General features: G+C 43.5%; 1 protein-coding gene across 4 annotated transcripts in view; it reads left to right on the top strand.

Moving 5' to 3' along the window:
* The window catches only part of Pde7a (phosphodiesterase 7A), a 91,882-nt gene that overhangs the window by 38,587 nt on the left and 28,083 nt on the right, over positions 1–25,212 (top strand). For all 4 annotated transcript variants that reach the window (XR_009058423.1, XR_009058425.1, XR_009058424.1 and 1 more), the window contains exons 2-3: positions 13,178–13,238; positions 16,706–16,789. Coding sequence is in view for 1 of the 4 variants with exons in the window: in XM_057791018.1 (XP_057647001.1) it covers positions 13,178–13,238; positions 16,706–16,789 (145 nt within the window). In the remaining 3 variants the exon portion in view is untranslated. The remainder of the gene's footprint in view (positions 1–13,177; positions 13,239–16,705; positions 16,790–25,212) is intronic.

The raw sequence follows: 25,212 nt of genomic DNA, 5'->3' as shown, positions 1-25,212 counted from the left end.
TGGCTTCAGTGCTCCTGAGGCATGAGAGGATCAGGAGTATTATCTGTGTATGTATCTGTGAGAAAAGATGGGTGAAGGGCTGTGGACAGGGAATGCTGTTCAGTTTGAATAATTACTATTTGAAAGTTTTGGACTGCTGTCCTCCCCACCCTCTGCTGTTTGTGAGGTAGAGGTTTTGATTTAGCCATCTTTTCTGTATTCGGGTGATAGTCAGCGTATAGCTCTGGTTACTGCAGGATTACTCCTAAATCCCCCTTTCCAGTCCAGATTTTCCCAGACCTTCAGACCACCACAAAATGGATGGATGTTTCCACTTGGCTGTCCTCAGGCCTTAACCCTTTCTGGACACACAGCAGCTATACCACCTGGCTGCCCATGGCCATGGTCTCTTGGTTGAAGTGATTACCTCACAGACTGATGTCTTCTTCCCCATAGAGTACGATTCCAAGTATTTTTTCTAAAATGTAGTTTGTGCATGACTCTGTCTTTGTCTACAATTCACATTCTTTAATATGATTGGCAAAAATGTTTTATTACTTTTCTAGATCCAGTCACTTCACCACTTCAGATTTAACTTTACATTAATTGTGCTAAGCTTTCTTTGGAATTCTGTTGGGGTTTTTGTTTTGTTTGTTTTGTTGTTGTTTTTGAGACAGGGTTTCAGTGTGTAACAGCCCTAGCTATCCTGGAAATAGCTCTTTAAAACAGGCTAGCCTCAGACTCGCCGAGATCCGCCTGCCTCTACCTACTGAGTGCTGGGATTAAAGGCATGCACCACCACTGCCCAGCTGGAATTTAGTTTTAATGAGGCATAATTTATATATAATTTTAGGGATTTTAACGAGTTTGCTCACCTACACACTAACATCCCAGTCAAGATACTGTATTCCTCAGTCACCCCAAAGAAGACCCCTTGAGCCTTTTAAAAGTCAGTCCCCCCAGTACCTGCCTCAGACTTCCCCTGCTCAGATTTGTGCCATTCTTGAACTGTGACTTCTGGAATTTGGTTTAAATGTTTTCTGTTTGCTTTTCATGGTGCTTTTGAGATTACTTCTGCAGATAAACGTGTTCATTTTGCTGTTGAATATTAGGTTATAATGTGCCAAAGTGAAACTCACAATGACCACATGATCTTAACCGACCGATGAGGCTTCCATGTTCCTACGTTTACAAATTGCCTCTGTTCTGTCGTTCCCCCCCTCAGTTTTGTATTGTTTTCTTATAATTCAAAAATTTTAAATTACATTTATTCACTAGTTGTATGTGTATGGGCCGAGTTCCTTGTTTTTGTGCTCGCCCCCATTGCATTGCTGGGGAACATGCCATTGCATACCCATCACAATTCATTCATCTGCTGATGGGTATGGGAGCTGTGAGCAGCCTTGATTGTGATTGTGTTCAAGCCATCTCTCGCCAACACGAGATCCCGCTGCTCCTTTTCATTTTACTGTTTTTTGTGGCTATCTAGTAGTACCTTGTGGTTTTAGGTAGCATTTTTTTCTGGTTGTTATTTTCTGGTTGTTAAACATATTGAGCCTCTCCTGCTTTCTCTTCCTTATCTTTTTTTTTTTTTTTTTTAAATCTGAAAACTGACCATGTCATGTTATCCTGATGTCTTTCTTGATGGGGTAGACATCACATTGGTAATACTAAGGGCACCCTTGCATTTGCGTGTGATGTAATCACTGGTGCATTCTGGGTCCCCGGGGCCCAGTCTTCTCCCTCTTCCAGCTTTCCTTCCTTCCTTCCCTTCCTTCCCTTCCTTCCCAGTAGTACACATGCAGATTAATTACACTGTTGAACCTGAGTGCCTCGGGTGTCCTTTCAAAACCTTTTCCGTGCCTTGACTATTTTGGAGAGCATAGCAGCTGTTGTCATATATACTTTCCCACGGTGTTTGTTCATTCACTATCTTAAGAGTAGAATGCTGTTTCATTCTTAATCTACAAGTAGGTCTCACTGAAATAATTCTCTCCTGGGGTGAGATGGTGGGGCCTCGTCTGTTGAAGAGCCTTTAGTAACTTTATTAAACTTCTTGGTAACTAAATTGAAGTTGGTACACGAGGTTTATATTAAGGACTGTAGTGCCTTGACTTGGATAGTCAGCAGATACTTGATGTCTCCTATGTGTGTCTTTATTCTCTTATTAACTTGGAATTTAAATATGCTAGGTGTTTGTGGAAATCTAAAGCCTTGAAACTTGAGTCTACAGTTTGCACTAGTTGAGAAGCTGAGGACTTGAGCTTAGGACTTCAAGACCAACCCCCCTTTTAGAAACAAATAACAGGACCCAAATACATACAATGAATAAATAAATAAACACATGCAATTATAAACTTCTAATTAAAAGAGACGTTACAAAACTGAGAAATAAAAAGCTAAGCTTCTACAGGACAGCGGCATCAATGCGTAACCATAACATGGAACTTCACCCCTTGATTAGGGCCATCTGGTCGTTGTGAGGTACACAGTCGGCACACTGTAACCCAATATCTGAAGGAAATGAGCATGTAACTCCTCCTCATATGGAGGAAGAAGTAAAACATCCTGGTTTTTTTCAGGTTGCGCAGAGTGTCACCGTGTGACAGACACCAGGACAGTACACAGATTTGCTTATTGAGCTCCTGCAATCATTGCCTTAAAAATGTAGACGCATAGGACACTGTCACCAAACACTGCCAAAATAGGGAAAAGGATAAAAATAGTAGTACAGACCCCCCAACTATAATGTGTGGACGCTGAAGGGACCACACACCGGGCATGCTGTGAGCTTAAAGTTGCTAGCATTAGACCAAGAGGGTGTCAGCGGCTAGGGCAGCTGGGTTTCATCAACACTGCACAGCCTCCGACGGCACCCATGAGAACAAATGAGAGCAGTGAGTCCTGAGAGGACTGCCTGCTGCCAAGCACAAATTCCCAGAGGGAAGCGCTCCGCGGCCAGGCAGTGGACCCTTCTTTGTTGACCTTGTCTTGTTCCAGAGCTTCTGTGCTGCGGCATGGAGATCAACAAAGAGTTGCATGTAAAACACAAAGCATACTCTCTTAGTATGCTGAGTTTAAAAACTTTAAACAATCACCTGAATTTTGACATGAAATAAATTTGTTAATAAACGTATCTGGAACAGCTCGAGACCATTGGAAAACACATATTTCCCTATGGTCTTAGGTGTAGCGAGCTTTGCTGTCCGCCTCCAGCTCACAAATCCTGACGTGGAGACTTATTAATTATGAAAGCTTGGCCATTAGTTTAGGTTTGTCCTCCTAGCTCTTATAACTTAAAATAACCCGTATTTTTAGTAATCTATATTCTACCACATGGCTTTTCCCTCTCTCCCATTCTCTGTGTCTGACTTGTTCCTTCCGTATCTCAGTGGAGTCTCCTGCGTGCCTCAATTATCTCCTCTTCCTCTCTCTGCCCGGAAATCCTGCCTGTCTCTCCTGCCCAGCTATTGGCCACTCAGCTTTTTATTATACCAATCACAGCAACACATCTTTACAGCGTATATAAATATCCTACAACACGTAGGAATTGAGACACTACTCAGTAGCAAAATTACAGTTATAAAGTATCAATGAAAATAAGTTATGGCTGGGGTTTCTCAGACCATCAGAAAAAAAAAATTCTGATGGGCACGACCCACTGGTTGAGAACCACTGATGTAGGACAAATAAATAAATTTTTAACTCTTAAAAGTTTGTTCACACACACATACGTTTACGGAGGACACGTGTGTTGTGGAACATACGTAGAGGTTAGAGTTGGCTCTCCCATTCCACCCCTATGTGAATTCTAGTGACTGAACTCAGGTGCCGGTCAGGCTCGCCTGGCCAGCGTCTTTGCCCACTGCACCATCTCACTAGCGCACCAGTTTTTAGGTTTTGAAATTCATACCATTTGAAAAAATGTTAACGTGTGGCCTTTAAAAAGAGGCCAAAGAGAATGCTCCCCTCTCATTTACTACCGCGGGCTGCGGGATGGCAACACACAGTTGGAGTTCCACTATGATAGTTTCCACATTTTCCTATCATAAATATAGTTACAAGGTTTTTTTTTAAAACACTATACCACATTTATATAAAGAGCTGTGTGTAAGCTATTTCTGTCTGCAAGATTCCAAAATTATAGGCAGTGATGTCAATGCAGATGAGGTTAGCCTAATTTGGTTGAGGGACATGCTGAGTCTCTGTATGGATAGCTGCAGGCTGTTGCCAAGATTGACAGGTGCGCTGCAGATGGCAGAGCCCTGGATAACCCTGCTCTTGGCTTCCTCCTCTAGGAAGCAGTGATCAAAGCCACACTTTGTTTCTTATTGATCAGTCATAAAATCGTAAGGGCTACCTGTAACTGAGTTTTTCAGGTAATAATCTTACAAACCCCAGAAATGTTTTAAAGAGACTTACACCTTCTGCTTATAGTCTAAAGTAGTCTTTGAAGGTTTAGCTGTGTTTAATGCCTCGATTGCACTCCAGTGTTTCCCTAAGGATTTGAGACGCTAAAGAAAGTGTGAAAGAGTCTCAGTGGTGTTAGTGATGCAGGCCACGGTGAGAACCTTCTGTTTTCAGTAAAACTGAAAACATTTTCTTTATAGCAACAAGCCTTACAATTTACCAAGATAAATCAGTACTAAGTAGTGTGTCTCAAAATAATGAAAAGTTAGAAAGCCATTAAGTTCCTGACATTGAGGTAGTTATTCGCATTTTACAGAGAACTGTATTGCCTGGGATTTGGCAGAATCGTCCAAACTGTAAACACATTATCAGCAGTGAAGACTTGGTGATTTTAGTTGTAAATCCAATAGCCGTTTTCCAGTCTACGAGGAAATTTTTTGATAGGATTGTATCTTGATTATCTCTGTATCACAGTGTCAGACATACAGTAGACATGTAAGTGTAGATAGTGGGGTGGGGTCCCCTGCTGGTGTTAGAAATGAAAGTCCAGCTGCCAGCCCTGTCCCAGGTGAGAGATTTCTTTGCCACATGACTAGCATGAGGGATGCTGGGATTGGGATCCAGAGTGGTTAGGGCATAGCTCTGCTCACACACTATGAGCTGGTTTTTGCTATACTGTGATAAAAGCCAAGTGCACGCCAGAAGGACACCCTACCTCTATCCTCCATGCCCTACGCTCGGGGCTTTGTTGTTTTTTTGCAAAATCTCATGCCACTTAGGCTAGCCTGGAACCCACGATACTTCTGCTTTAGCCTCCTGAGAACTAGAATTACAGGTGTGTGCAGCCGCATACGACTAGCTGTTACCTGGGAGGTGGGCAGGGAGCAGGCACAGGGCAGCGCTCATGCCCAGGCCCAGTAGTTTGAGATGGTAACAGTAATCCCAACAGAAATCCACTTAAACCAGAACTTTGTGTTCACTTCTCTTATTGTTCTTTTCTATGGTGTTTCTGAATCCTGGTTCCTTCTCTTCCCCTTTCAGCTCTTCTCAGACTTTAGTCTGAAAGAAAATGCAAATTCACATGTTCACCATAAATACACATCAAACATGCTTAAATGGTGTACAAAAACTAGTTATTTTATATTTGGCTTCTGATTGGCAGGAAGTTTGAAGGAGATGAGAGACCCATTCCTGGTGGGCTGATTTGACCTTTAGCGTTCAGGCTAGGTAGCAAACAATGACCCCTACACTCTTGCTAGCCACTGGCTCTGCCTGGGCTCCTATCCATGAGAAGAGAGCTGAGCCCAGATGCTCTCTGCTCTGAGCCTCTGCCCCCTGCTGGGAGCCTTTGATCTTGGTTGTTGGAGCCTCCCTGGAGCAGAGCATCAGAGACCCCAATAATCAAACCTAATTTCCTGACAAATCATCCTTGCACAGTTCAGGGTAAGAATTTGCGTGTTACATCTTGTTACTATGTCTTGAAATAGCAAGATGAATAAAGTTTATGGCTCTGTGTTAAGAATAATTTCAGCTTAGGAAAAGCATAATTTAGACTTGTGCATGCTTATTTCAATTTTGACAGGTATAGAATTAAGTTCTTCTAAGTACTCTGGGACTAGTGAGGTGACTCTGTGCGTAGAGGCACTTGCGTGCAAGCCTGGTGACCTGAGTTCAGTCTGGATCCTGTAAGTTAGAAGAAAACTGATACCTGAGTGATACCCCCATACACACACACACTCACATACACATCATACACACACAAATATTTTTTAAGCCAAATAAGTCGCTGATGCTGAGAATTGATAAGAAAATTACATTATTATATGTGTCAACACCCTCATTTATATGATGGGAATATGTAGATGATTTTGTCTCCTTGTGAACTAAAGTCCATGGCACAATCTTTCATGTCCTCGGTGTTTATTTTTGTCCGTCCAGCTGTCGTTGCTCTCTCTGGAGCCTCTGCAGTGATGTCCTAACCGCCCAACCAGCCCTGAATTATACTGGCCAAAGTGGGCTTAGAAAAATGTGGTAAATTTTTGTAGTACAAGGCCTCCATTCGGCGCTGCAGGGTCTGGCCTGCTGATCGCCCACCTCTCTGCAATAGAGTTACTCCGGCTTTTTTCTGTCGCCAGCAGTTTTGTGTTTGGCTGCAGACATTAAGTTAATAAAGACTGTGATTGTCTTAAAGATCAGGAGCCATGCTTGTGACCACTCAGATTTACACATCCTTGTCCTTTACATAATGGAAGCTTAAATACTTGCTGGAGAGGTTCGTGAGAGACTTTCCATCAGAAGTACCCTGCAACTGCTGGATGCTATGGGAGGTTGTGAAGATGGATGGAGACGGGCAAGCTCGGTTCCTGGACCACTCACTTGCAGTCACAAGAGAAGCCATGCAGCCTGAACGGTACAGGAGTGAGGTTGCCTTAGGGCTTGAGAACAAACACCTCTTATTATTTGAAAATACGCCGGCCTTGTCAGCAAGCCCAAAAGAAGGGAAGTGTCTTGTTAGGTCGCACAGATCGCATCTACCACAGCCTCTGTGGTCATAAAGCAGTAGCAGTCCACTTGAAAGGAGATAAAGTTGAAGAAATGCAGTCCTCAGAGGTGAAGTGCAGACTGCACTAATGTTTCCACATGGGATGGGGTTACGCCTGCAGAGCTGGCCCGCATGAGAAGAATGAAGAAAGTCTTGGCCTTGCCAAGTATTTTTGAGAATCGTTCCAAACTACTGTGTGGAATGGTTACAGACGTGTTTGGGCTAGCCTGAGACCTTTCATGAGATTGTTATGCCAGCTGGATTTTTCCTGTCTTCCAGCATTATTTCCTGTGCTCTATCCCAACTGCGGGGCTGTGGCACTAAGCATGCGCTGGGCAGAAAGGCCAGCCAGGCAGTACATTCTCAGAGGAGTCAGGTGATCACTGTCCGAAGGCAGCTGCCTGAGGTTCAAGGCAGTCAGTGTCTCTCTCTGGCCCGGGACAGCTGGTATTCGTCGGACTCCTTAGGGAGTCTTCTTTGCCATTGCACACTGGTGGCGGGGAGAGAGTATGCCGTGGGCTCTTGGTTGATCCAATGGGAATCACATTGATCTGGTGTCTAGCTTTGGTTCTGATCAAGTGGATCGCCTCTAAGGTAGGGAGGGCATGTCTGCTCTTAGGATTGTGGTATTAGTCATTAATTAGTCATTAATTTGCATATTTGATAGGCTTGAAATATCTACATTGTTTTGTCTTGATTTTAATCTTTCTGACTTCAAAGAGCTGTGGGTTCTGTCGGTGAAAAAGGCTTAACACTGCTGTTTGTGAGGCTTTGTTTTTCTTCTTTCCCCTCACTTTACTGCTCCTACGGGATTTCTCTGGTATCATAGAAGCCCAGTAGCTTTCCCAGTGCCCTTCCTTTAAAGAAGTTTAACTTTGAAAATTATAGAATTTAACAAGCTAGACTTGTGAGTATACACATTTTAAATATTTTCTTTTTGAGAGAAAGGACTGACTGATGTTTATATGTAAAGTATAATTATTAAGGATATTCTAATCAGTGGCAAGCTTTATAAACCAAAACCCACCCTGTCGTGTGGCCCCGCTTTAGCCTTGACCCATAGATAAAATACGTCCACAAAAATACAATTGCGATCTCTTGTTTTTGAAGTTGAATTCCGCTGAGAAGTACTTGAGAGTGAGTTAGCCGGCCTGCCACCTGAACCAGAGTCAGAAGCTGACGCACAAACGCTCACATTGACAGCTTTAAGTTAGCTTCTGTGTCTTCATAAAAATGGCTGCCTCTTTCATCTACCGTACGGCTTCTTTCTGTATTGAGAAGGTGACTTATTAATTTAAAATCCGCAAGGCTGCCGTTGTTTGCTAAGCAACAGAAAGTGCCTACAAAGTTAATGTTCTTTTCCAAGCAGCACTGTACCCCGCTGTTCAGTTGTTCACGTTGAAGCGCAGCATTTTAAGCATTCTTGTCTTTTATTTGAAGTGGTTCTTGTCAGTGTACTTGATTAAAGAAATTTCTTTAAGAAATTCAGTACAGTCTAAAAACTCCCGGTGTTTAAAACATTAGGGATTAGTTTGCTTGGCTGACAGCTATTTGCTCCTTTTCAAAGTCTTGGCTTCCAAGTTGTGGGCTGAAGGTTACGTTAGTGTTAACAATGCATTAGTCAAGTTGTAGATGGTTGCAGGACCCTCGCGTTTTCAATGACTGCCAGAATTTATTTCTTTAAAAAATGCTGACGCCTAGTTTTTCTAAAACAAATTTGGAACAAAAGACTCGAAAGATGAAGGCAGTATCTGAGTAGTTTGGGCAGTCAAGCCAAAGCTCGCCTTCTTAGTACATGATCAGAGGCAACGTATTCTAAAATCCTGTTTTGCTGTTTTGGGGAAAATGGCTTTGGAGCCGTGGTCGTGTTTCATCTATTTCGCATATGGTGTAATTTTCCAGTGCTCCCAGAAACTTTCTTCAGAGCTAGTGTGTTTAAACCCATTAACTCAGTGTCCCGCTTGTAGACTGCCGCACAGAATTCGTGGTGGGCTAAGTGAGATTTTGTATGAAAACACCTAGAAGAGTGTCTGTTGTTGCCTTTATCATGCCTGTCTTTAAAAGTTATGCATTAACTAATATTGGGAACCGCTTCTACATGGCTTGTCATTTCCTTCCACATGGAGTCTTTATGGGAGAATGATTCACTGGGTTCCAGGGCACACGGGTGTCACAGGCTGGCTCCGAGAGCGCCATGGTTCTGCAGAGCCTATGGTTGAACTTGTTTATGCTGTGGCTGTTGGTTGCTGATTAGCTCAGCCGCGCCCATGCTCTGACCTATACTAGTCTGCTTTACAAGCTGTTCCCAGGCCGGCTAAATTAGAAGAGTCACGAGTGGAAGCCTTGGTTATTTCCATTCGCTGGAGAGGTGCAGTGGGAATGTGGGCGGAAGCCCAGAGAGCTCAGGATGATGCGGACACAGGATGGAGTTTGCTTTACTGTTCTTATTAAAAATACAATTCTACCAGTATGTGGCTTTAAAAGATGAACTTTTAAGAAAAAAAAAATGTTCAACTTGTGTCTTGGTGTATAAAGCACATTTTTGAAAGTGACACTCTTACATGGAATATAGTTTATGGTGCAACTCATTTCCCAAAGTGAGTTACTTTAGATCACCTAGATTGCTTATGGAGAGAACCTGATGGTATTCATGTTAAATGTAATTTATCAGGAAGTTGATGTGTGATTGTATTCATTGGTGGGTTCAGATACTTATTTTAAAAGTCCATACTTTTTTAAAAAAAATAGTTTTGTTTGGATTTATTTAGTAGGTGCTGTATCTTAGGATTCAGGATAGCTCTTTGGCTATTTATAGACTAGCCCTAAGTAAGTACGAATTGAATATTTTATTTATTATGTAATTGTCACTCTATACTTCATTGAGGTACATTAAATTTTACCCTTTTTGCCCAAATTAGTAGAGGCCCTGGCATTTTTATGTCTAGTGCGTCCGTGTATGAGCCTGAAATGTTTACTGTACGGTATAATATACTGTACAGTATATCATTGTGCGTGGGTGAGTGGCACTCCAGGTTGTGTTTGTCACCTCGCTTTAACATGTCTGACCGCAGACTTGACAAGCGTCTTCGCCCTCTTTGTGTGATGTCGTCGATTAGGTTTTAGGAAGTGGCTGTTTGGATAGGTATGCACCCTGCAGGAAACGCAGTGGCAACCCTGAACACCCCTACCAGAGAACTCGTAGACAGTAGCACTTCAAACTTCATTTTAACCGGCCATTTCACCAAGTTTTTGTTGATGGGTATGGCTATGATACATTATTACATTTTGATGCCTGTGGTTTCATTAATGGGTTTTAGCCAATAAAGAAATATTACCACCTTTTCCCAGACTGCTTGACTGACCCTTAGCCTGCCAGTAAGGCCAGTAACCTCGTAAACTGAGCGTGTGGAGATGACTGTAATCCTGTTGAGTGGCGTCTTAACTCTAGAATGCCTCGCTCGCTGCGGGACAGCAGCTGCTTCAGACATTGTTGCCGCGCGGCCAGGAATGTGTTCTGTATGCATTATTCCTTGCTGTTTGAGATCATATTTTCTTTGTAGGTTTTTTTAAAGATGATTCCCACATTTTATTTTATTTACTTTGTGAAATGTAATAGCTATACATGCTATAAGATTTAAAGGGCACAAAGTTATGTATTAAAAGGTTCCTTCCATTCTACCTTTGTCCCTCTGTATCCTTGGAGACAATAAATATTGATAGACTTTAATTTTGGTTGAAAGGTTTGTTCTACATTTCATGGGCTTTTTAAGAAGATTAAGTCATGCAAGGTTTTAGCTTCCCACCCCCGAAGTGATAGTAGCACTAAGAACATAACTTGGGACAGAGGTGCTAGCCCAGCTGGTGAAGCGGTTGTGGCCAAGCCTGAGGAGCTACCTGCTCAGTCCTCAGAGCCCGCCTAGGCTCCAGGCTTGTTGGTGCATGCTTGTAGTTCCAACCCCGAGGACCAGAAAGGCAGATCCCTGGGACTCTCTGGCCTTTAGTCTAGCCCACTTGGTGTGTTCTAGGTCAAGGGAGAGACTGTTCCACAAACAGAGTGAATGATGCCTGAGATACAGGCACTGGAGACTGGCCTCCAGCCTCTACACATTCACACACACCAAAAAAAAAAAAAAAACCCATAATATTTGTGGGAGTGGTTTGCATACCAATTCTGTTTAATCACTTAAGTAAATTTTTTAAATTATTTTTTAAGCCAATATTCTTACCTCCCCGAAGATTTGTAGAAACATACGTGTTAAGTACCTAGAACTCTCAGCCAAAGTTTTGTGGGCTAGATCATTATTCTGATGAGTAGAACTTTGATCACATGACTTCAGTGTACACTTCTTTTGTTGATGATGTTGAACAGCTCTCCTTTCTGCTTTGGGGAGGTGTTAGTGTATATATTAAATAGTATTTACCCCGCCCTCAGCCATCTCCTCAGGTCCTTGTACAGTGTCCATGGCACTGGCTCTAATTACTGCTGCCTTTAAAGGAACTAATTTTATTTAAAGGAACTAATTTTATTGATTGCTTTAAAAAAAAAAAAAAAAAAAACAGGCATGGTGGTCCACACCTTCAATCCCAGTGCAATGCTCAGGAGGTAGATGCAGGCAGATCTCTTTGAGTTCGAAGCCAGCCAGGTCTACAAAGCAGTTCCAGGGCAGCCAGTGCTTCATAGTAAGACCCTGTCTCAAACAAACAGTTGATTTTTTTTCCCAATGTATTATGACCAAGTGTGTGTGTGTGTGTGTGTGTGTGTGTGTGTGTGTGTGTGAACTCACAGACTGCAGCATGCCTGTCGAGGTCAGAGAACACTTTGCAGGAATCATTCTCTCTTCCTGCCATGTGAGTCTAGGAGACTGAACTCAGGCTGTCAGGATTGGCAACAAGCACCTTGACCTACTGAGCCATCTCACCAGCTCCTTCCCTGTTTTTGGTGTACCAGGCACTGTTCTGAATGTTGGTCTGGATATGGAATAGCCAGCAATGATTTAGGTGTTTGCTGGCACAGAACTTAGATGATGATCAGAGGACTGGTCAGTTGCACCTTCCAGGTTTTGAAGTGTATTCATTTGTTCAATTCTGTCAGTAACTGTTTATTTATTCCTCAGTTCATAAGTTTTATTTGCAACAAGTGCATTTGTTGACAAAGTATTATTTGTTTGTTCATTTATTTATTTACTAAATGGTAAGTCCTCTTTTAGAGGCCAGGATACAATGGTAAATGATACAGATAAGGTTCCAGCTCCTGTGGAATTTCTATTTTAATACAAAGCAAATAGGATAATACTAGTCAAATGGAAACTAAGCTGCCTCTGATTCCTAAGTGCTGGGATTGAAGGTGTGTGCCACCATACCCAACTGAGTTGTTGTTGTTGTTGTTGTTGTTGTTGTTTTAAACCAATCAATAAAATTCGTTGCTTTGAATGCAGCAGCTAATGGTGCCAGTGCTGTGGGCCACTGTAAGAGGAGAGCGTGGTTCTCAGATGGCTGCAGCTTTGGTAGCCAGGGTTTGCCTGGGAATGTTCATTCAGGCCTCAGAGATACGAAGCAGGAATGGCAGGGCTTCAGGATATCAGGGAGCAGCACATGAGAAGGCCGACGTTGGGCACGGTGAGAAAAGTAAGGGCAGCGTGATCGAATCAGAGTGGTCACAGCTGTGAAGGACAAGAGCGTTGAGAGCAGGTCTTAGAGGCTATAAACCCTAGAATGTGGGTTGGAACTCATTTCCAGTGCAGTGGGGAGCCATTGGAGGACCTGTGAGTGGGACCTGAAATAATCACTCTTCGAGTATATGAAGTCCTGGAGCTTGGAGAGGCACCTGGAATGGCAGCAGCCCTTTCTCCACTCTTTCCCATTGGGTAACTTGTGGTTGTTTTTTTAAGAAACCAACTTTTATAGGACTGGAGATACAGCTCAGTGATAGAATGCTTTCCTAGCATGCCAAAGTCTCTGGGTTCCATCCTCGGCATCCCACAGCCCCCCAAAAAATCAACTGTGTGTCAGTCTCAAACCCTTTGCTCTTGTGGCCATATCTTATGGTAGTTCTTAGCCACGCTGTACTGTATTGTCTTTCCTCCAGCGGGACATTTCCAGAGCAGATTTTTGGGTAGTCAACCTTTTTTTTTTTCAGAATGCTTTGCAAATAATATGTAATAAATAATAAATGCATGATTACTGAATTAAGTTTTAGATCACATTTTATTATCATATGCTAAACTGTATCCTTTTTTTTTTTTGCAGAGACGTGGAGCTATTTCCTATGACAGTTCTGACCAGACTGCGTTATATATTCGTATGCTCGGTAAGCACAGTTTGTATCAGTGCCAGTTAATTTTGTTGTCGTACTATTTGGGATGAGATATCTCTCATTATGTAGCCTTTTCATTACTTTTTATAGCAGAAATTGAAGCCGAGCATCTGAAAACTAGTACTGAATGTGATGAATAAATAGGGGCGTCTTACAGTTAAGACAATGTAGAAGTCTGGTTTAATGGGACCGTATTTTTAGTGTACAGCTTTGAACTGTTCTAGAGCATTCTTCATGGAAAATGGGTTTCTAGAGCTGCTAAATAAAGACATGCTGTCAGCATGGACAAGGACGAGCCTGAGCCATTGCTGTGAGGCAGTCTTCATTGTATTCTGGGCCAGGGGAGTCTACTGAGAGCTTGGTGCTTACGCTTCTTATGCTCTTATGCGTTAACGCGTTTCACACGTCCGTGTAACTGGCTGCGTGTGTATGCTCATTTTTCCCTCCTGCCTTTGCCGGCATCCTTGTCACCAAACACATCCCTTGCTCTTCACATCACACTATTAAACATGCACAGTGATATCCCAGTAGGCGTATTTGCTTGTCTTTGAGGAGTTGGTCCTGTCTTTTCTCCTCATGTTTAGAATTCTCCCTCCAGCTTTAAGATACTGAGCTAATTGTTATAGCTTATCTACCTCTGTTCTTCCTTTGGTTCCTTCACTAACTTTTTATACTCTTAAGCCTAAATGTATCCCCAAGTTCTGTTTTTGCTCTTAACTCCTTCCTCTTTAATTTGCTTTGTATTTTGTGTGTCTTACCCACTTTCATTCTATCCTACTACAGCAGGTGTGTGTTCCTCATTCCCTCTTCCCCTGCCTCTTAAAAAAGATGTTTATGGTTCTTTCACCTCTAAAGCAAAGTTCTAGATGTGTTTACCCTGTTTCTATGGGTGCTTCCTGATGGGTGTATGATGGATACCTCAGACTTCTAACAGGCCTGGGAAGATTTGTTTTCCACATCTGTAGTCTCGTCATCTCAATAGGTATCACCTCCAGTCTCTCAGAATGTGGTCATTCTTGACTCCTGTTTCTGGCATACTCCTTGTCTAGTTCATTGACAAGTGCAGGTACCATAAAAAAAAAAAAAAAAAAAAAAAAAAACTGGCATCACACCATCCTGATCACATCACCACTCTAAACCCTGGTTATTGTCTTGCTTCTTGAACTTGTTCCTTAATTGGTCTTCCTGAACTGTGGTCTGCACAGCCAACGTGAACCTTTTTCACCTCAAGTCATCTTAACTGTGTGTTCAGAGTACTCTGAGGACCTTTGACCTTAGAGTAACAGCCAAAACTGGCGTGTTAGGTCCCAGTGTCCAGTGTGACCCAGCCTGATGCCTCTTTGACCCCACTTTTCCCAGGTTCCCTTTCCCAGCACGCCCATCATACTGGTGATTTTACTCGTCTGTGAACATGCCAAGTGTGCTTCTGGCTTAGGGCGTTCATGCTTGCTCGTCCTTGTGCTTGGAAGCCACTTTCCTCTGATGGCCTCAGGTCCCTGTCTAGACAGCTCTTCAGGGAGGACTCCCCTACGACACTATTCCACCCCATCTCTTCATTCCCCATTCCTCCTAGCTCACTTTATAGCTTCTCACCCTCCTCCATGGAAAGCAGTTATGCGTTTGTTTCATTTGTTCAGCCCTGGGAAGGTAAACTTCGTGCACTGGTGTGTGCTGGGTCTGACATGCACTCAGCAGACCTTTGTCATACTGAGGACTCCCTATACAAAAGAGGCCTCAGTAGATAAAGACGGATCACAGTTGATGAAGGGCGATCCTCCGAGGAAGTCAGTGTCTCAGGAGCTCGAAGTAAGAGGGGGGGAGGCTGAAGCTCCTACGAGGTTCTCCTCTGTTGTGAACATGGTCGCTGCAGACAGCATTAATAGAAAAGTGCTGCTTTGGAACTGTGGGTTTAAGTACTACTTGTCCTGCGCACCAACTTGAGACATAGAAATGTGATTTGATCCACCAGAACCCAATTTCTGCTTCCACAGAATGGGAACTAAGGTTCTTCTTATTTGGATTTGACTGCAGAATTTAACAGTGCCTATGATACAAAGAGTACCTGGTAATTGGTTGCTAAATTACCTGAAAATCACGTGGGTTTATGTAAGAACAACATCAAACAGATAAAAACAAAAGTTTAAGAACTTGCTAAAATGATGTGGGATTCTCCTCTGTATGCTGTGAATATGTTTTATCACCATTGGTTAATAAAGAAGCTGCTTTGGCCTATGGCAGGGCAGAATAAAGCCAGGTGGGAAATCCCAACAGAGGTAGAGTAGGTGGGGCCGTCCAGTGCCATGTAACCTCTGAAGGAGAAGGACGCCGGAACCTTACCAGTGGGCCACAGCTTCATGGTGATACATAGGTTAATAGAAATGGGTTAATTTAAGATGTAAAAGCTAGCTAGGAATATGCCTGAGTCATTGGCCAAACAGTGTTGTAATTAATGCAGTTTTTGTGTGATCATTTAGGCCTGGGCAGCTGGGAAACCAAAGTGCAGTCTCCATTTTCAATAAAACCCTAGGTGAGAAGAGAGATTTCTAATTGCAGAGTCCAGTGGGAGTTTGTGCACTGTGAAATTGCAGGCTGCTTGAGAGTAATGTGGTTCCTGTGTCCATCCTCTCCGTGGTCAGCCCAGTGTACCGGGCTAGGCAGAGCATCCATCGTCTCTGTGGTCAGCCCAGTGTACCTGGCTAGGCAGAGCATCTCTCCTCTCTGTGGTCAGCCCAGTGTACCGGGCTAGGCAGAGCATCTCTCCTCTCTGTGGTCGGCCCAGTATACCTGGCTAGGCAGAGCATCTCTCCTCTCTGTGGTCAGCCCAGTGTACCTGGCTAGGCAGAGCATCTCTCCTCTCTGTGGTCAGCCCAGTGTACCGGGCTAGGCAGAGCATCCATCGTCTCTGTGGTCGGCCCAGTATACCTGGCTAGGCAGAGCATCTCTCCTCTCTGTGGTTGACCCAGTGTACCGGGCTAGGCAGAGCATCCATCGTCTCTGTGGTCGGCCCAGTGTACCGGACTAGGCAGAGCAGGCATGGTGGATGCCTGCTTCTTTGCTGTGACTTTCTAAAGTTTTGTTCTAGGATTTTCTTCTGTGAAACAGATTTTGTTTTTATGGCACTTTATGGTTATTGGTTTAATCCCATCAAAGTAATAAAATGACCTTTAAAATATAGATTATTATTAAGGAATGAAATTTTTAGAACTTTCCTAATGCAGTCTTACAAATCAATACTGAAATTTTATTACCTCCTCCGAGAAAGTCAGTTCTTAACCATTCATTCAGCTTATTGTTTGGTTTATTTTTTAGCATGCAGTCATGGGTTTCACTGTGGCATTTCCACATACATGTCGCCTACCTCCCCTGGCTGGGGCACACCCAGGAGTAGAATCCCACCTGGTTCTGTCTGTACATGAGAAACAGCTTTCTAATGAACTAACGTTTGTTTTTGACTTTGCCAGGCGATGTCCGCGTAAGGAGCCGAGCAGGATTTGAAGCAGAAAGAAGAGGTTCGCACCCTTATATCGACTTCCGTGTTTTCCACTGTATGTATTTCTCTCCTGTTCACAAAACTAAACTTTTGGTGTTCGTAGCATTTAATTTTCTTAGGGAAAAAGAATACAAGGGAGAAAAAAGTGCTGTATTATATTCTGACTTTTTAAAAGCATAATTTCATAAATTATACTGTATTTCTAGGTAATGTTGAGAAATAGAGATAACTAGAAGAGCGTAATACTTACAACTTTGTTTGTTGATTCAGTGTTTCCTGTAGCCCAGGCTGGCCTCGTACTCACTGTGTAGTCCGAGATGATCTGGAACTTCTGATTTTTCTGCCCCCACCTCCCTCCTGAGTATTAGATTATAGGTGTGAGCTACTATGCCTGTTCTTTGCGGTGCTGGAGATCACACCTAAGGCTTCATGCATGCCAAGCAAGCACTCCACCAACCGAGCTGTGTTTCCAGCTAAATTAGGTTTTAGGTGTTTTTGTTACTAATTTTCTTCATTACTGAGACAGCATCAACATATTTTATGCAAATAACATTTTGTAATGTATTTTAGAAGTTGAATGAAGTTATCTTTTTGGTTAGTTTTAAAATGCTCATAGAATGACATTTTAAAAATAAATGTGTGTGCGCACGTGCGCGTGCGTGTATATGCATGTGTGTGCGTGTGTGTGTGTGTGTGTGTGTGTAGATCATAGTGGAGAGAAGGAAATAAAGCAAGTGACAAAGCTCTTAAATACTGAAGGTGTTAAGTCTGGTTTTGGGCTCATTCAGCTTTTGGTTATGTTTGGTAACGTAAATTAACACTCTAAAATAATGAAACCAAACTTGACAGAATATAAAAGACATCCCAAATAATTTAGAATATAAATGAGGTGGAGAGGTGGAAGGACGGGCCTGGCGTTGTTAGTCATCTCCCCTGAAGGGTCATGTGCTGGTTCTGAGAAAGCAGAGGAGAAGGTGACCAGGTTTCACTGGACACTCCCTGGTGTAGGGGCAGAAGCAGGTCTTCATGCTTCTGCCGGGTGTGCATGGGGGCAGGCACAGCTGGTGAAACATCTGTGGTTGAGTGACTCCCCAAAGTACTTCTTAAGGTTAGAAATGAGTCCTGACTGCAATGTGCCAAGCACGGGCTATGTCAGGGTGGTTGTGGTCTGTAGCATCTGTCCCAAGAGAAGATGCTGGCAAAAGCCTGAGCGGCCTTTCGGTCTTGGCACACGCAGGAGCAGTGCACAGGACACTGGGGCTGCTGCAAAGGGCCCCTTCTTCCTGCTGTAACAACTGACTCAGAACTACTTGTTCTAGAAGTAGTTTAAGCCTAAAGCAGAGTACCACCGAAAGAAAAGCGTGCTCAGGTGGAAAGTCAAAGAGAAAACAGGAAAAATAGTAAAAGAGTCAAAACATAACCTGCAAAGGGGCAGTTTCAGTTTGCCAGTAATGAAATCTTTCATTTTCTTTTTGAATCCATCCTCTCCAGCTGGAGCAGCAGCTATGTGGGGTACAAAGCAGCCCCATTGCCTTCTGGGCATCCTGAGGCTGGGGTAGCAGTACTGTTTACACGAGAGGCTGACAGGAGGGGCTCTGAGGTGGGGGCCTGCTGAGGAAAGGAGTCAAGACGCTAGAAGAGAAAGGAAGGACCTTAGCTGGGAAGTACCACGAAAAATAAAGTCAAAGTAGAGGAAGCAGGATGCATTTAGAGTTATTCAAGGCCAGCATACCTGGATACTGCCTACATGGATATGAAAGAATAGTCGTCACACCTGCCTGAGACAGCATTCCAAAGAGCAGGTCAGGTTAGTCCGTAACGTGCCGGAAGACTGATAGATTTCTCCAGAAATGTAAGATCGCTTTAAGCATTGCAGAAAGTCAGTGTGGCTCATTGCATTAGTAAGAATAGAGGAGAAAAGTTGTGGGTAGTCAATATAAAGACTAAATTCTAGAGAGCTGCAAGGAAACGTGTCTATAGGACCGGGCTTCTCTGCTCCCTGCTGGGACTGGTCAGTGCAGCTAGTTCCTGCAGATAACGGCTTGCTGCTGAGTTATTTCTGGTGCCTTCACTGGGCGCATTCTTGTTTGTTGGTGGCATTAAAGATTTTATTATTGACTGACACTCCAGGAAGAATGTTGCATTTGCTTTTAAAAAGATTTTTTGCTTTATAAAATTAATTTGCTTGGTTCCATTTTTTTGATCTGAAGTTTGAACTGCTTAAAAACTAACAGTCTTTTCAAACCTCTAAAGACTCTGTAAAATCTGAGGGTCCTCAGACTGTTGGTGGTATCTGTCCTTCATACATTGGCTTAAGGGTCTTCTCTCTCATACGCCCCAGAGTTTCACTAAATTTAGTAAAAGAGAGGATCTGGGAAATAAGATAAAGGATGTTGGAAGTTTCAAATAGGAGGCAAAATAGTACATTTGGTGGGGAAGGATGGTGTAGGATAGTTGGAATTCCTTTTTGTTGTTGTTGTTTGATTTTTCGTGATAGAATTTTCTCTGTAGCTTTGGAGCCTATCCTGGAACTAGCTCTTGTAGATCAGGCTAGCCTTGAACTCATAGAGATCCTGCCTCTGCCTCCTGAGTACTGGGATTAAAGGCGTGCTCCACCACCGCCACCTGACTTTCTTTCTTTTTCTTTTCTTTCTTTCTTTCTTTCTTTCTTTCTTTCTTTCTTTCTTTCTTTCTTTCTTTCTTTCTTTCTTTACTTATTTATTTATTTATTTATTTATTTATTTATTTATTTTTGGTAGGAAATTCTTACATTATTAGGAAACTAGGAAGAAATGAGATATAATCTAAAACCGAGAGAAGAACAGACTAAAGTGCTGGTGGTGGAGATGAATTTATAGATTGTTACATATTCCTCTTAGGAGTTAAAGATCGCCAGATTGGACGGTAGTGAAGTGTATAACTGTTAGGCCTGCATGTATTCCCACCAAGCCTGAACTGCCGCAGCCTTCAGGGCTAGCCATGATTTCCCAGGGTTCTTCCTCGTAGAGGTTTCGTCTCTTCATACAGGGCGGAAGTGCCTGGTTTAGTTCTGTGGAGGCAAAGTCCTCTTCTGCTCAACACCTGCGGCTGTCTGCTTACTCACTGCCTGGGGTCTTGGACTTGGTAAAGGCACCTGCCCGTAGTTGCCTTTGCAGGGTAGGTATCCTTCAGGAATACCCAAAACCTTTAAAAAGACTATAATACTTCTTTTCTCTTACATGTATAACTTAAAATAATACTACTTTTACAATGACATAAAGACTCGCATGCTGAAATAAAATTAGCTGGATTATTTAAATTCTGCATGTAGGTGTAGGTGTGCCATATTCATTGCAGCTAGAATTTTCTGTCTGCAGCTTAACCTACCTTTCTGTGCACCTCTTTACTTTTGTCCTAACTCTGTTATTTCCCTGCTGCAAAATTCTTGACTGTTTTTCCCTTTTCTATTTAAATTTAGCCCATTAATAAGTCCTGTGTATTTTTGTGTGTTTTTTTTTTTTTTTTTTTTTTTGGTTTTTCGAGACAGGGTTTCTCTGTGGCTTTGGAGCCTGTCCTGGAACTAGCTCTTGTAGACCAGGCTGGTCTCGAACTCACAGAGATCCGCCTACCTCTTCCTCCCAAGTGCTGGGATTAAAGGCGTGCGCCACCACCGCCCGGCAATTTTTATTTTTATTTTTTTATTTTTTTTTGGTATTTTTGTGTTCTTAAGTTGCAATCATGTTTATCTCTTCTTTGGCCTTCCTGGGCCTTCATCGATGACCAGTTTTTAGGTCTTCTGTATTTTTCTACCGTCCCCTGTTAGGGTTTCTGTCTCCCGTGTTCTCTGCTTAGCATCAGGTCTTCTCAACAAGGAGAAGGTAAGATACGAGAAAGAATCACCAACAGGCTAAGGACAACGGTGTGTTAGCTGAGCACAGGAGCTGGAGGACAGCAGTGTTAGCAGACGCGGGAGCTGGAGGACGGCAGTGTTAGCAGACACAGGAGTTGGAGGACGGCAGTGTTACAGACGTGGGAGCTGGAGGACGGTAGTGTTAGCAGACACGGGAGCTGGAGCACAGCAGTCTTAGCAGACACGGGAGCTGGAGAACGGCAGTGTTAGCAGACACGGGAGCTGGAGGACAGCAGTGTTAGCAGACGTGGGAGCTGGTCTGGTCTGTAATTTTATATTTTCTGTGCTGTGCCTCCATCTGCTGATTGCTTTTCAGGTGCTGCAATTATTTTTAACTTGTATATTATATATTTTCCTCTGCGTTAAGTAAATTTTCTTACTAGATTTTCCTAGAATGAGACATCCAGACATTGCAATGTTGAGCTTTTCTTCTGTGTATGGCTCATTATAAACCCTACTTGGGTTCACCTTCTGAAGGCTAATTTTCCTGTCAGCCAGTTTAAGCCAGATAGCTACGAGTTGGGGGAATGGTTAGAGGCTCCTAAATTTTAAAGTGCCTCACAGCTAATCTTAACTGGACAGTACTTCCCCTGCAGTGTCTTGGCTTCCCTCTTACTGTAATCCTCGCTCCCACAGTAGGATTTGCTATAGGTCTTCCTACCCAGCATTATTTTTTTACTTTGAAGAGACTTTCTTGCTGGGTGTGGTGGCTTATGTCTGTGATCCTAGCACTCAGGAAATGAAGGCAAGAGGCCAATTTGAGGCCAGCCTGGGTTGCATAGCAAGGCCCTGTCTCAAAAATAAATAAATAAATAAATCTTCCTGAAGGTGAAGGCTGGGAGGTTAAAAAAAAAAGAAGAAGAAGAAGAAGAAAATCAATAACAGTAAAATACCTATAGTCCTAGCAATTGAAAGGCAGAGACAGAAAGTTCAGGGGTTCAAGGCCAGCTTCAGATGCATGCCAAAAGAGGCTGCCTGGGCTCTCTGAGGCCTTGTCTCACCTCCGCTCTATCCCCAGAAAAGGAAAGGAAATCAGTTGAGCACAGAAGCTTATTAACTGTAATAAATAATCACCCGTACTAAACAAACAGGTTCCTTTCTGACTGAGGAAGTTCAGCAAACAATGAACCGAGCCCAGGCTGGAAGTTAGAGCTCTTCCAGACCCTGGGGACGATGCACTAATGCGGTACGAACTCCCAACGTCTTCCGTCAGACTTCACCGCCAGAACCAGAAGTGTACGCAAAGGGATAATTAGAAATGTATAAGTCCATCAGAGGAATCCACGTTTGCCTGACTTGCAATACCAGTGCCCTAAATGATGGCGTTACTGAATCATTTAGAGAGAAAAATGTGATATAATTAAATTAGTCCTTTATCTAAAGTCATAGGCTTATATTCAGATCATGTATTTGTTAATTAAGTTACATTAAACCAGCCCTACAGTTATTTGTAAAGTACTGGGAGAATTTAAATTTGAAGAGACTTTGAATTTTTTTAGTTCATGGCCACGGAGCAGAGTGACTGTCACAATTGAGGTCCTCTGCCAAGACATGCCTCCCAAAGATCTGGAATCTGCAGGTAGGACCAGCGTGGCACCTTCGCAGTAGCAATCTGCTTTGCTGGCTGACATCTGTCATTTTAAGTCGATCTTTGTTTAAACGGCAATGTCACAGAGAAGCTTTTAGTAATGTCTTCATGTCAAAATCTAAAAGTTTCCCCAGACACCTCTCTCTCGAGGTTTTCTGCAGCAGTCTTTGCATTTTATGATCTTTGTCTGTTGGAGCTCGGAAGGTGTCTGTTATATGTGTTTGCATAAGCTTAAGGAAAGGCGGCTTTCGTGAGTGAGTCACTATTGATGCTGGAGAGAACGTGGGGAGGTGGCAATGGAACCGGCATCAGTGCTGGGTGACAGTGGCCTGGAGCTCGCGGCTCCCCAACATGTCCCCCTGGCTTGTCCTCAGCATGCTTGCTCTAAATTGTGACAGCCTCCCTCCTAGGTGTTTTCAGGCTTCTGCTTAAAAACAAAAAACAAAGCAAAAAACCAGAGAGATGACCAAGAAGAAAGGTCATTTCCGTTTCCTTCTTCTAAATTCAGTAGACTGGAGCCAAAGTCCCGAGTAACTACAGAGGTTTTATTTCCCCCGTGTTCTATTGGCCGTATGTAGCTGGTCTCCTCAATTCACTGGACATGATAATATAACTGAATTTCATGTTGATTTGTGTTTGTGTGTCAAGGACATGTCTCAGTTCCGCGCTCGCCTGTAATCATGACTTTAGATCCTTAGCACCCTCGTAAAGAGCCAGGTGGGGGCGAGCAAGTCTCAGATCCCAGAACTAAGGAGACAAGAGGACCCTAGAGCTTGCTGCTCAACCATTCGAGTAAATGGGTGAGCTCTAGGTTCAGCAAGAGACCCTATCTCAAAAATAACATTGGGAGGACTGGTGGTAGTGTGGTGGTAGTGTGCACCTCATGTGCGGGAGGCCCTGTGTTCAACATCACCATGACCAAAAATAAAACAAAAAAGTGGAGAGCCATTGAGGATGGCATCTGACCCCTCCCCTCCACTCTCTCTCTCTCACACACACACACACACACACCAGGAGGGGGGAAGGTAGGAGGGAGAAGCGTGTACACACATATACCAGATGACCCTTTGTTTGCTTGAAATCCAGCCTCCCTTTCCTTTGTTCCTTAAGAAATGTCCGTGAGGACGTAGCTCATTGGTAGAACTTTCGCTAGCTTGTACAAGGCCCTAGTGTTGTTTCCCAAGACCTCAAATAATACTCTTACAAACCTGTTCGACTTAGATTCTGGCGTGCTTGTTAAATCATAATGGAAGTTGACAGCTTGACTGTTCTCTCCTTGGGATTTGCCAAAGCCCATTGACGTCACCAGCCAGGGGCTGTGGTTTCTGCACTGTCTGGACGCTGTAACACATGGAATGCGTCCTTACTGTTTCCATGTCTGCACGAATGCAGTTATTGGCACTTTTCCTCGTGCCTCACAGTGCTATTTCAGCCCAGGCAAACGTCTTCCCCATTATCTCCAGCTCTGTTCTTTTGCCTTCGATACCGCCCTCCACAGTGCTGGGGAGCAGAAGCTCTCGGCTTTAGGCTTTCCTCCTCGCCAGCTGCTCCTGCTCATGTTCGATACTGGAGGTGTTTTTATTGTGTTGAATTGACTGGAGCTATGTGTCTTCTACCAATTAGAGTTAGAGGGTCTTATTTACAGTTCCCCAGAGATAGTCTTTATTAGCTTCACCCAAGTTCACATACTTGCTGCTTTTCTTTTGAGTTGAGCCTTTTACATTGTCTTTATTACAACGGCCTGTTGGAACACACAAAATTCTTTCCCATAGTTCCTCAGGTATATTGGCTTTGGGTTGTTTCCTACTATTGTAGCAAGGCTGTGTTAGGCTTAGATTGTTTGCTGCATACTTACATGATATGAAAAACATCTGTGTCTCTGTGTGCCTTGGGCTTTCCAGTTCGAATCAGGCTGGTTTCATTGTCTTAGGCTAACTTGGCTTCTGCGTGCAGCAGCTGTACGAGGGCGTCTGCTGTATTTAGCAGCTGCTGGTGCTTTCTGCCTCTTAAGCCCTGATGTTTGCTGGGCACTTTCCTCACCTATCCGTCTGTCTTTGCTCTCCTCCTCGCCGTCCTACTGCCCATCATTACCTTCCTGTTCCCAGGCTAGCTTGTGTGGGTGATTGATTGGTCTGCCCAGGCATCTGTCTTCTCTAATGTAGTGTGTTATTCAGATGTTAACATCCAGCCTACGCTGCCTGTGCCATTATAGACCAAGGCAATACTTGGAAGTTTCTAAGTTGACTCCCACATATTTGTCTTGAAATCACACCTGCTTCTTTCAAAGACAGTATCTCTTGAATTCACAGAGCTGTCATTGAAACAAGGCTGGCAAGACTGGTACAGGTGCTAAAGGTGCACACGGCAGCACACTCGTGCACGTTCATGCGTGCGCACAACACAAACTGTGTTCTTTTTTCCTGCCGGTGACCCAAGTTCCTACCCCTCTTAGTATTAGTCCCTTACCAGCTGGTTCTTGTGGAGATGAGCTCGGCCTTGTTGATGCACTGGGAAATGTCACTCTAGTTTCCAGAATGTTCTCAGACATCTGCATTTAAGAACCATCGGTTTTCATTGCCTTGTCTCAGACTTGGAAGAAGTGAGTATTCTCGATATCTTGATAACTTCATTCATAAAGGGGGGGTTGATACGGATCTGGTTGATACGGAACGGTGTCGCTCTTCTGGACTCGGCAGAGCTGGAACATGAAGGCGTAAGTCACAAGCAATCCCACACCAGTTTGGAATTATGATTAATAGAATGGTTATTTATTTAAAGGGGGAAAAACGTACAAATCACTGTCCCAGACAACAGCCCTCTGCGCAATCAGGAAGGGAGTCTAGTCGCCAGAGCGGAGCAGGAAGAGAGGGCGAGGAGGGAAGTGGCCGCTTTTTTAAAGGGAGAGAGACCACGCCCCAATGGGCTGGTATCTCGGAGGCTATTGGCTGGGGGAGCGGAAGGACCTCCTGCAACAGGAGCAGCTGAGATTAACCATGATGGG

This window comes from Chionomys nivalis, chromosome 16 (assembly GCF_950005125.1).
Source record: "Chionomys nivalis chromosome 16, mChiNiv1.1, whole genome shotgun sequence".
Classification (NCBI taxonomy): domain Eukaryota; kingdom Metazoa; phylum Chordata; class Mammalia; order Rodentia; family Cricetidae; genus Chionomys; species Chionomys nivalis.
Note: the sequence above shows the minus strand (reverse complement) of the source record. Positions and strands in the feature narration are given on the sequence as shown.